The sequence below is a fragment of the Artibeus jamaicensis genome, unplaced genomic scaffold, assembly GCF_021234435.1.
Source record: "Artibeus jamaicensis isolate MK-2021 breed Jamaican fruit bat unplaced genomic scaffold, CSHL_Jam_final contig_465, whole genome shotgun sequence".
In the NCBI taxonomy this organism is placed as follows: domain Eukaryota; kingdom Metazoa; phylum Chordata; class Mammalia; order Chiroptera; family Phyllostomidae; genus Artibeus; species Artibeus jamaicensis.
Genome location: NW_026521843.1, coordinates 12,275,341 through 12,287,869, shown reverse-complemented (window position 1 = coordinate 12,287,869; position 12,529 = coordinate 12,275,341). Strand labels below are relative to the sequence as shown.

General features: G+C 36.5%; 1 protein-coding gene across 4 annotated transcripts in view; it reads left to right on the top strand.

Annotated features, from left to right (window-relative positions):
* The window catches only part of ATAD2B (ATPase family AAA domain containing 2B), a 137,828-nt gene that overhangs the window by 101,156 nt on the left and 24,143 nt on the right, over positions 1–12,529 (top strand). For 3 of the 4 annotated variants that reach the window (XM_037143415.2, XM_037143414.2, XM_037143417.2), the window contains exons 20-22: positions 2,150–2,285; positions 4,241–4,437; positions 7,816–7,975. In XM_037143415.2, the coding sequence (XP_036999310.2) occupies positions 2,150–2,285; positions 4,241–4,437; positions 7,816–7,975 (493 nt within the window). The remainder of the gene's footprint in view (positions 1–2,149; positions 2,286–4,240; positions 4,438–7,815; positions 7,976–12,529) is intronic. The other variant, XM_037143416.2, reaches the window with a different exon arrangement.

The window sequence follows — 12,529 nt, the reverse complement described above, 5'->3', positions numbered from 1 at the left end:
TCAGAGAAAGTGTCGTCCAGAAAGCATCGGCTTGCGCAGAGAGTTAAAGGTTTACGAAAGAGTGAATAGCATGTATGTAAAGACCAATGTGAACCACTGTGAAAGACAGCATCGTGGGTTTTTTTTCAGGGAATTATACGAGGTTTGTCTTCTTGCATTATGAAGTTTGAGGCTGAGAATGTCAGAAAGTAGGTTAGGAGTAAATTGAAAGAAAAATAATTTAGTCTACTTATAAAGTGATGGATTCTAAGACATTTATAATAATAACCTGGCAGGCATATCATGGGATTATTGTAGCCTTACTCTTGGTGTGCTTCATATTCACAAAGTTTTACACAATGTTGAAAAATGTTGCAAAGAAGGATATTTAAAGCTGAAAATAAATGTTTTGCTTACCTTTGAACAAAATCCAGGTACTTCTAAGGTATTGTGTTCTGTTTACTTTTTCAAGACATGGTTAATATTGACTATTTTGGTTATATCTTGTCTAATGCAGTTTTACTCTTGCAGGGCCTCCTCTATGTTTCTCTACTTCTCTCCACTAGTCTCTTCCTTTCTGGTATCATAAGTTTTTTTATGAGATTCTTAAGATCTTGACAGCAGGAAGTAAGCATATTTTCTCCAAGTTTATAACTGTGGTGTCTAGCCTTATATGTGGCACATAATGGGTGTTCAGTGGTAACACCCATTTGCTCGCCAGAACTCTTGAAGAAGGGCCAGCAAAGCATAGATCAAAAGGTTGGAGGGAATTATACAGGAAGGTAGTCTACAAAAAAATATTGGAAGGATACAAGGTAAAATTTTATAAATTCTTATTAAAGGATTTGGTTTGGGGTTGTGGTAAATAATTTCCATCCAAATTTTGAATTCCAGTTTTTACTCTTCATTGAATGTTTCTTCTCTGTCTTAGAATTTTAGAGCTTGGAAAGGCCTTTAGAGATTATATAATTTACTCTTCTCTATTCATTAATTTTGTGACCTTAAACCAGTTACTTAAACCATTGGAAGCCCAAGTTTCATCTTTAAAATGAGGGACTCACTCATACCTCACTGTTATAAAGATTGATTGATATAATATTTATGAAATTCTTAGTCTTCAATTCAGTAAGTGGGTAGACATAACAAATTGAGTGGATTATCCAAAGTTTACCACAAATGTGTGGCCACATTTGAGCTAAATTCTGATGACTTGAATTTTAATCCAGTATTTCTGTACTGTCATGGTTGGTACTTTTCATATTAGGGATTTCTTCCCTTTTTAGTTGCAATTTTCAGTCAGATGTAAGCTGGGGAAAGGAATCACGAACTTTAATCGTATATGCTTCATTACTGTGTACCAGGTACTGTCGTAAGGCATAGGAAACAGATGAATAAGAAATGGTCTGTTCTTAGGGAGTTTGGTGTCTAGAAGTGGAAAACAGACCTGTAAAAGCATAAATTAAGTGCAGGCAAATATGGATGATGTAAAGAGGATGTAAAAGCATACCTTGCAGAGGGGACACCTGGGGTTAAAGTCTTTATAGAGCAGATGAACAAAGGAAAGGTATGGGTAATCACCAGCTGGAAGGAACAGACCTGAATTGATTTGTGAGTTTTGCATGGAAGGCGGTATCATTGTGGATCACTCTGTGATGGTATAGATAAAGGTATAGTTTATCTGCAGTGATATGAGGATTCCGGAGGATACAGTGGAATAGACTTGGTATGGAATGAGCCCAGAAAGGGAAGTCCGATGGGAGGAACTGCCCACAAACAGCATAAGAGGAGGCAGTGTTGTTGGTTGGCATCTTTCCACCTGTCTCCTGTAGGTGCTAGGTAATTCCTCATCGGCTCTTCTGCAGAAAACCCTTTGAGATGGTTGCCATCTGACTATTACAATCAACTGTTCTTTTTGCTATTACCTTCTGACTCTTCCAGCTATAGTATAACTTATTAATAAGTTGGGCAATTGAATCACTCTTCTATTCTTGTTTAGTCCATGAGGTTGAACCTTTCAACAGCATAGCCTAGGACTAGGTTGACACTACCCCCATGTGAATCTTAAATGAAGATTGAAAACAGTACTGGTTATGGAAAAAATTGTAATTTGGTATAATATATAAGTGTTTAATTCTCTCTGCATTTACTGTCTTTGTATGTGTGCTTGTAGGTTAAATGCATCTTCAGAATACAGTATGAGGAGGTCTTGTATATTCAAAGGCCTACAGAAGAAGATAGAAGAAAATTTTTCCAAGAATTGATTCTCAATCAGGCATCAATGGCTCCACCACGAAGGAAACACACTGGTAAAGTTCCTAAAGCCTTTACAAAAATGGGGGTGGGAGTTGGATTTAAGAAATGCCCTTTCTTGGAGTCATTTTTTTTTAGAGAAACCATTTCTTTGTGAAAGTAAAGACAGTTTTTCAGGTTCTATTTGTCTTTAAATGGGCCCATGTGGAAGCGGCCATTGTGTTCACCTGCCTTGAGATTGGGAAGTACAGCCTCATTGTTAAAACTTTACTCATAGGGGCCTGTTAGTGAGAGTCTCCTTATCACTTCAGTTCAGATACGCTTGGTAGATTTAACATTCTGAGGTTCAAAAAGTCACACGGGGTGTTGTGCTGATTACTTTGTAGGCCAGGGTAGGTTTGCTGAGCCAAGAGCTGATGAGAGTACTTACCTTTTCTGGTTTATTTTATTTATTGATTAATTTTTCAAATATTTATTGATCACTTATTATATTAGATATCTTATTCTACCAGGCACTTGGAAATCTATCATGGCTTTGTTTTAAGCATTAAAGTTTTCTTAGATTTGGGCTCATAGCATTAAGAGAGGCCTCAAAATTTTCCTGCCTTAAGTAAGACTGCATTCTAAGTCATTCAAAAGAGTTTCTTCTTATCTTTAAGATGAGTAAAAGATAAGATCCCCTTAATATTTCATTTAATATTTTAGCTTCTAGAAAATAACAGTCCTGTTTATTAAAAAAATTCAAGCCTCTTTCCCCTCGTTCTTTGTTCCTCGTAGCTGTTCTTGTAGGATGTTAAGTACATTTCCTGTCTGTGCCAAGTGTTTGCTTTTCCATATTCGTTGTACTTCTTTGTTTTTCACTGGTTATGTTATCCAACACATTAATAATTTTATGGTCCTTTAGTGGCTTCTTTCCACATTTTCTCAGAGTTTAAAAATGAACACCCATCAAATGCCTATAGTTGTGGGGCTTCTCTGCCCAGCCAGAAGAACCCTTGGGAAATTCAATATGGAATTGACACCTTATGATTATTGGTTTTTGCCTTCTATATTTCTAAGTAAAAGTAATTAAAGTATTTCATTGTGAAAGTGGTTCATTTTAATAAGGTACCTTGCATACTTCTAGATATGTTTTAGTTTTATAGACATGAATTTTCTGTGTTAAGGATTAATATAATTCTCTTTTTGAGTTGCTTTTGTTGACTTACATTTTTTACTTTAGAGGCTATTTGAAATCAGCAAGAATCCTTAGAATTTTAATCCTGAGCTTCAGTATGATACCAGGAATATCTTTTAAGGAAAAAGAGAACTGTGATTTAAAAAGTTAATCTTTTAAGATTTTTATTTTGTGGGGGTAGATAGATAGTGAATACCACACATTTTATATAGAACATTTTAGATTCAGTTTTCCATCTTCCGTCAGTGTCTTTGGAAGTTTTTGGTTTTTTTTAGTTTCTTCTTCTTTTTTCTTCTTCTTCTTCTTTTTTTTTTTTTTTTTTTTTTTTTTTGCTCCCAGCAGGTGCCATTTAGGATGTTGTAGTAAGACTTCAAGGATAAGAAACTAAAATCAGAATTGTTTTAGGAACAGGGAAGATCAAAGAATTGTTACTTGCCTATTTCACTTTCATGCATATGTCAACCTCATTTTGAGAAGCAGTTTTTAAACAAAGTGACTTAAGCAAATCAGTATACAGTGCTTCACCTGAAGACATTTATGTTTGGTTTGAAATATTTTTTTGTAAGTTATATGTAAATACTTTTTCAAAATCAAATTATCTAAAATCATATCATTTGCCCTTTAAAGAAATCCTACTGTGAGTTATTTTATAAAGTAAAACTATTCCCTAACATACTTCTGTTTTCCATTCAAATTTTTACTTGCTGGATTTGCATGGTTCACCTATATTTGGAATTCTCCTTTTCTTAAAAGAACACTTTAAGGGAACCAGAAAAGTAATTGAGGTCCTGGCCCTGTCATGTTGGATTCAACATTTTCTTCAATTTTCTTTAGGTCTTTGTGCTATGGAAGTGCTTCCTCTTGCCCTGCCTTCTCCACCTCGTCAGTTATCAGAATCAGAAAAAATTCGGATGGAGGACCAGGAGGAAAATACTTTAAGAGAGTTGCGGTTATTTCTCAGGGATGTAACCAAGAGGCTGGCCACAGATAAACGCTTTAACATCTTCAGCAAACCGGTGGATATTGAAGAGGTCTTGTTTCAGTAGTGTGCAAACAGTGAAGTTGAACTGGCTAAAAGAAAAAAAATATTGACATCTTTTTTTGGAAGGAAAAAAAGCAAAGGCATGGATGAATAATTACCCCTAGCCTGTAAAATTTTAATCCATGTGATAACTACCGAAGTCATCAGCAAACAACTGGTGACTTTTGGATGAAATTAGTGACCAATTTGTTTATGTCCTCTAAATTAGTATTGATCTTTGTGACCTCTTTTTAATTGAAGAAGAGGATTAAAAGTTACTTGAGTGAAATGTCTGTACTAGGCTATTTTTATTCCAGGATAAATGCTATTCTCAAAAAATATATTGGCATTGACCAAACAATACTAGTTGATATTGGCATTTCCCAAATTATGTACACTTTATTGAAAGAGGTGGCTAAGGAGCCTGAAATGTGTCTTTCATATTTTAGAAATGCCTGTGACTAAGATGCTACTTGAAGCAGCTAAAATTATTTTTCTCCCTAAGGATTTTTTCTGCTCCTAGTGGAAAATTTCTCACTTTCTATGTGCATTGTTTTGTGTCCTTGTAGGAGTATGGTCTGTGATGCTGAGAAAAGAAATTTTCCATTTGGAATCTATTTTAATACTGTAAATCAAATTTTATTTTATCCTGGGATAATACAGTGTTTGGATGAACACAATATAATCTTTACTGACCTTATAGTTCAGACTCCATGTTTGAACAGTTCTGGTGTTTTAGTTTTAATTTTTCTTCATATTTTTTAAAATTTGAATTATGAAATGATTCAAAGTTTTCTGTTGCATCCTTGTTGTGAAATCTGTACATTTGGACCTGAGCCAATTCCTTTGGAACCATTACTTCATCTATAACTGGGAAAATGGGCTAGCATTATGTTTCTTCCCCCACTTTCCCCCACAAGTCTGAAAATACCTATTTCTCCCCCCCTTTTTATTTCTTGAATAAAGGGACTGTCTATATTTTATCCGTATATTTATCTACAATACTTAGTTTTATATCCATTTGATCCTTATTATTATTCTTATGTTACAGCTCAGGAAACTGAGGCACTTTGGCAAATGATACAGCCAAGACTAAAAAGTTTCTAAAAATTTAAAGCCCACATTCTTTATAGTACCTTTTAGCTACTTTTTCCCCACTGGAGTGATATGATTTGTTGAACTTGCTTTTGTAACTAATGCATATCATCTTATATTTGTGGAGCAGTTTTTTCTTACTAGTGTTTTCAGATAATCTTAAAACTATCAGTGCACTTTAAATATTACTTTATTATTTAAAAAAACATTTTATTTATTTGTTTTTAGAGGGAGGGAAGGGAGGGAGAAAGAAAGGGAGAGAGACATCAATGGGTGGTTGCCTCCTGCATGCCCCCTACCAGGGACGTGGCCTGTAACCCAGGCATATGCCCTGACAGGGAATCGAACTGGCGACCCTTTGGTTTGCAGGCCTGCGCTCAATCCACTGACCTACACCAGCCAGACTAAAGATCGTTTTAAGTGTTAATTTCTATTTCAAATTGGCTGTGAGACTTTGATACTTAATTGATAAAGGACTGCCCCTAAGTTAGCTTCCCATGCTGGGAGGAAACATTTTGCCTTTGCCAGGGAAAACACTTTTTCTTTCTAACCAGAAGAGATTATCAGATTTCAAATGCCATCTGTGATAAAGATCTTATAAGTGATGGTACAACAGTGGAAGGGGGATAGAAAATGTTAGTCAAATAAAACTTTTATTTAAGGGCTGTATTTTCTCTAGTTTCCTCTTTTGTTCTTTCTTCTTAGTACTTCTGATTCTTTGACTGCTTTTAAAGCTAAAAACAGAGGTCTCTGGGAAGGATAGAGAGGGGAAAACAAGATAGCATTTAGACAACCTAAAATGCAAAAATTTCCATTCAAACAGCGAAATGTGAGATGTCTCAAACTTTTTGAAATTCCAAAGGAGGCTGCAGAGAACACAAAAGTTTAGAAAATAAAGGTTGAATTTAAAATTAAGCGTAGGTAGTAATGTGAATTTTTGTAGTGCTTTATGGTTTATAAAACATTTTCCACATGTACACAAGGCATGCCAAGTGTCAGAGCCAAGAATCCAACTGATATCTTCTAACCTGTTGCTTGTTTAGTAAAGCTTTACTGCCTCCCCTAGGAGAGTAACTGGCTTTTCAGCTCATAGAGGGTGAAAAGTAAATTAAAACATGCACACACACCTACCTAAAAAAAACATATAAAATATGTGTATATGCACATATACTAATATGAACATGTATGCACATATATGCACATTTATATATGTAAGTTTTTAAAGCCATCAGTGCCATCCACAATGGAGAAAACTAGCCTTTGAGCAGAAATCACTCTGTCCCCGGAGTGTGGTCCTGGATGAAGGAGACATTTCTTAGACTTGCTTTTGTAACCGGATTACTTGAGATTTGCATTGGGAAAGGCAATAGATATTTAAGTTGCTATAGCTTTTTTTAATGAAGATTTTATTAATTTTTTTAGAGAGAGGGGAAGGGAGGGAGAAAAACATTGATGTGTGAGACAAACATCGATTGATTGCCTTTCGTGTGCCACCAACTGGGGACCTGACCCACTACTTAGGCTAGGTATGCATTCTTTTGTTTCTCAGGCTGGTGCTCAACCCGCTAAGCCACACCAGCCAGGGTCGAGTGATATAAAACATATAATTTATTGGGCACATCATGACCTAGTATCTTCTATTTTGGGTTATCTACCAGAAAAATCCACACTTAGAGCAAAATGTATATTTTTGCTTTTTTTTTTCATATTTAGGGACAAGTCCAGCAAATATTTTTACTAGTTATGAAAGCAATACTTGCTTTTGTTATATAATTGAGTCTAAATGTAATGACTCCAAAGGAGCAGAAAACACTTTCCATGAAATGATTCACTTTAAACTGAAAAGAATTTATGTTTTTGTTTAAATATTTTAAAGAGATTTACCAGAGAACTGGTTTTAATGTGGAAAAAAACATATTATTTCATTTTATTTTCCCTTAAAAAGGTTTTTCTCGAGGTAACATTTATTGATGCTTATTAGTACTTTTACCTATGCATTCTCTTCTCAGGTGTGTTGAGAGGATTAAAAAAGCTGACACAATTGGTTCCATATTTCAAGATGAGAACATTTCAAAGTTGATTTAGATATGATTTGAAACTGAAGCTTTTCATGGAAAGTATGATATAGTACCTTTAGTAGCATAATTTGCTCTGTAATTTTATCCTTATCTAGTTATTTCTTATATATGTAGACCTAATTTTTAAATAACTACATGGTTTTCTTCTGTGTTTTTATTAGTAGTTATATGAAATGCTGTAAGTAATTTTCATTCAAATATTCTATTTGTTTTAGGTTTCAGATTATCTTGAAGTAATCAAGGAACCGATGGATTTATCAACAGTAATAACTAAAATTGATAAGCATAATTATTTGACTGCTAAGGATTTCCTGAAAGATATTGACCTCATCTGTAGCAACGCTTTAGAGTACAATCCAGATAAGGACCCAGGAGGTAAGGACACATTGGCCAGGGTTCACTTGGGTGATTGAGAAGGTAAAGTTTAAATACTACTGAAGCATGCTCATTTTTTCAGGTTGATCATTAATTTTAATGACATTATTATGTTTAATCCCTTTTGAGGAAGTAATTTACTTAAATCGTTAATTTGTTAAGTTAAATAATGTACCTAAATTAGAGGATTTTATTATATAATGTATTATGTTCAGGCTTTAGTTTCTTCATTTGCCTTTTACTTTTTATACTGATATTTCTATTTTGTTTAGGTAAGATGAAAAACTGGTTCACTCAGAATTTAATTAAAAATTTATTATTGAACTAGCATCACCAGTGCTGATAAACACTAGGAATTTTGAATTTGAGGGAACTCATTATAGGCTAAATTTATATATCAAAAGACCCCTTTAGGTAGATGTTATCAGTTCTATAAAATGTGGGTATTTTTTATGTAATTTTATTATTTTACTCCAAGTCCCACCCTCTACTCAAGTTTTTAGTCCCAGCACTTTCAGTGTCCTCCAGGGAAGACTCCCAGGAACACATCTGTAGTTAACCGAGGTGAGTGTATTGACTCACTGTAACAAGGGAAAATATATATCATGGTAAACCTTATGGGATTACACTTGTGGTAAGTGATTTTGGGAAGGAATTAAAGAAGGACCTTGCAGTGGATTGGATACTTTTAGGAAGTGGGGGTAATTTTGCAACTAGGTATTTTAAGAAACTGGCAGGTAAGAAGAATGGAGCAAGGCTAAAGCTATGATGGGTGAAGAAGTACCATTCATTCACATTATCTAGCATAGGATTTCATATGGTAGTTTTTTTGGTTAGGACAACATTTATGCTTTTGTCTATAGTTTAGACATCATCTTGGGGTGGTCTTGTTTTTATCTTGATCCATTTTCTGATGTTGGGTCTATTTTCTGATGTTATCTTGATCCATTTTCTGTTTTTATCTTGATCCATTTTCTGATATAAATTTGTTTCTATTTAATGTGAGTAGACCAAGGCCTAGCTAATAGTGCCAGGCCAGCTCCCAGTGGACAAGGGCTGATATTCTTTTTTTCATTCTACTGAGAATTCTATTTCTTTAACAGGTAATATACAAGTAAAATGCCTCTTATTTTTTAAAAGTTCTTTCATGTTTCAGTTATCTAAAGATATTTAGAGTACAGTTTGTGCTGTATATGTGTGTTTATGGGCAGTGGTTCTCAACTCAGGCCACATGTTAGAATGACCTGAATTTCTCATTTCTACATGAAATTAGGTATTTTTGTCTAAATTTAGACTATAATCCTAATTTGAAGAGGCAGAATGAAATTTTACGTAGCTTTATTTGGTATCTTGACATGGATCCCAGCTTCTGGGGTCTGCTGTGTTATGGATGAGATGAGACAGATTCACATGGACCACCGAGTCCTGTGGAGGAAAAAGGACAGCACAGCCACTCTCTCAAGAGGAGAGTGCCTCAACCCTTGTCTTGATGGGCTTTTATTTGGTTTAATTTGCATATAAATACAGGGTGTATATGTAAAGCTCATCAATCATTTTAGGCATAAATGATTAAACAATAGCTAACATACAAAGAACTCTGAGGGCTTATTGTGAGTCAGGGTCAGATAGTTAAAGGGCCGTAAAACTTTGGGGAACAAACTCACTTCCTGCTTGGACCCTTATCATTTAAATTGAGGTTATTACCAAAGGTTTTATAGGATTTTAAGCATCCTTTCTTAGGCCTCATTGCCCTAGGGAACCCACCCTTTCCAGCACAGGGCCGCATCCACCTCCAATATTGTTTCCGACTTAAGTCAGGCAGGGGAAGTAAGGCAGCTAAGAGAGTAGGAGAGTTCTTGCAGACAGAATGAAGACTCAGGCTATGTCAAAGCCGAGTGGCAAGGGTCCATCACCCCCTTTTTCTATTTCCCCCCATGTCGTTCCCTGAGGGCCGCTTGGCAACTGTGCCTGTCTTAGGTTGTCCCTCTTTGGGGAATCTTACCTATCATTGACTAACCAGTCATCTGCCCAGGGCCAGGCAGGGTGAAGAGAAAGGGGGCAGAGGTGGTGCCCTTACAAGGAAGATAAGCTTTGTCTCCTAAGTGGCTTATGGTGCCAAGGTCCTTTACTCAGCCTTAGCCACAGGGGACTACAGCTTCTGAAATCAGGCAGGGCAGTTCCTAACAGTATTTAACAGTTCTTAAGCTTTCTACTGTTTGTTTAGTTTCTTTCTGACTTTACAAAGAAGAAAATTAAAGTTACCTAGAATTTTATTACCTAGTGTTCTCCCTCTCCCTCCTTCCTTCCCTCTCTTTTTATTTTTCACACACATATGTATGGAATACATATATGTATAATATATATTTGTACTAAAATGAAAAATAATTTTGTAAACTTTGTCAGTCAGATAATATTTGGTTAAAAGTTTGTGAATTTTATGTTTCTACCACAGTATTTAAATCATACAGAGGTCCTGTAATAGCTAATACCCTATTTTTAAATTATATTGTATTGATTATGCAATTACAGTTGTCCTGATTTTTTCCCCTTTGACCCTCCATTTCCTCAGGCAGTCTCCACACCTTTTCCATTGGTCACATTCATTGGTCATGCGTATAAATTCTCTGGCTACTCTATTTCCTGTACTGTAATTTACATCCCTATGGCTATTTTGTAGCTACCTATTTGTACTTCCTATTCCCCTCACTTCTTCACTCATTCTCCCTCACTTCCCTCCCATCTGGCAACCACCAAAATGCTCTCCATAGCCATGATTCTATCTCTCTTCTTCTTGTTTGTTTAGTTTGTGTTTTAGATTCAATTGTTGATAGATATGTACTTATTGCCATTTTATTGTTCATAGTTTTTGATCATTTTCTTAAATAAGTCTCTTTAACATTTCTTATAAAAAGTGGTTTGGTGATGATGAACTCTCTTAGTTTTTTCTTGTCTGGGAAGCTCTTTAACTGTCCCTTGATTCTAAATGGTAGCTTTGCTGGGTAGAGCAATCTTGGCTCTAGGTCCCTGCTTTTCATGACTTTGAATATTTCTTGCCAAATCCTCCTAGCCTACAAAGTTTCTTTTGAGAAATCAATAGACAGTTGTATGGGAACTCCTTTGTAGGTAATTGTCTGCTTTTCTCTTGTTGCTTTCAAGATTCTCTCTTTATCTTTAACTTTGGCATTTTAATGATGATGTGTTTTGGAGTGGGCCTCTCTGCATCCATCATAACTTGGACTCTCTGTGCTTCCTGGACTTGCATGTCCTTCACAAATTTAGGGAAGTTTTCTTCTATTATTTTTTTCAAATAGATACCCAATTTCTTGCTTTTTCTCCTGCCACCTCTGTGATGTGAATGTTGGACCACTTGAAGTTGTCCCAGAGGCTGTTTATACTATTCTTGTTTTTTGAGGTTCTTTTTTCTTCTTGTTTTGATGGGTTGTTTTTTGCTTTCTTATGTTCCTAGTCATTGATTTGATTCTCAGCTTCATCCACTCTATTTCAATTAGTGAATCCTTCATTTCTGACTGGATCTTTTTTATGCTATTGAGGTCCTCACTAAGTTCCTTGAGCATCCTTATAACCAGTGTGCAGAACTCAGTATCTGATAGATTGCTTATCTCTGTTTTGTTTAGCTCTCTTTCTGGAGTTTTGATCTGTTCTTTCATTTGGGGCATGTTTTTTTGTCTCCTCATTTTGGCAGCCTCCCTGTGTTTGTTTCTATGTATTAGGTAGAGCTGATTTGACTGCCTGTTGTGGTAGTGTGGGCTAATGTAGTAGGTGTCGTATAGGGTACAGTGACACAGCCTTCCCTATTACCTACACTGGGTACTCAAGGCATGCCCTTTGTGTGGTCTGAGTACACCTTCTTCTTGTAGTTGAGCCTTGGTTGCTGTTGGAAGATCAATGGGAGGGATTTACCAGGCCAATCAGCTGCAAGGATTGGCTGTGACCACTTACCATCAACTTCCAGTCTCCATGGAGGATAAGCTGTGGAGAGGCAGGTTGGTGGTGCTCTTATGTGCTCTGTAACTGTCCACTGGGTATGCTGGCCCTGGAGTTTCCCAGGTGGTGCAGGCCAAGGTCAGCCTCCATTTGTGTTTTGCCCGGGCCCACTCTGCCTGAGCTATAAAGCAATCTGATGTGGCTGCTACTTGTGCTGGGCTTGGAGATCCTTAGGTGAAACCAAGCTGTGAATCTAGGCTGGCTACTGCTAGTGCCAGGCCTGAGGCTCATTGAGGCTGGCTGTTGCTTGTTTGAGACGATATAGGAAGTTTTGAAGTATGAGCCAAGACCAGCCATTCATATGGAAAAGCAGCTTTGGTAGGGCCTGTGTTGGGTGGGGTGGAATCTCTGGGGATCTCCAAGGTGGTTCAAACAGTGTTAGCCAGGTTGATGGAGTCTCAGATATGGCACCCACCTGTTGGCTCTGTGGTTCTTTGGTGGAGAGGGTTTAGAAAAGGACAGTGGCCTTTGCCTGCCTTTCTGCCTGGGAGAAGGCTGTCTCCCAGCTCCTGCCTTGATGCCAGACCCTTCAGTTTCTCCCTGTATATC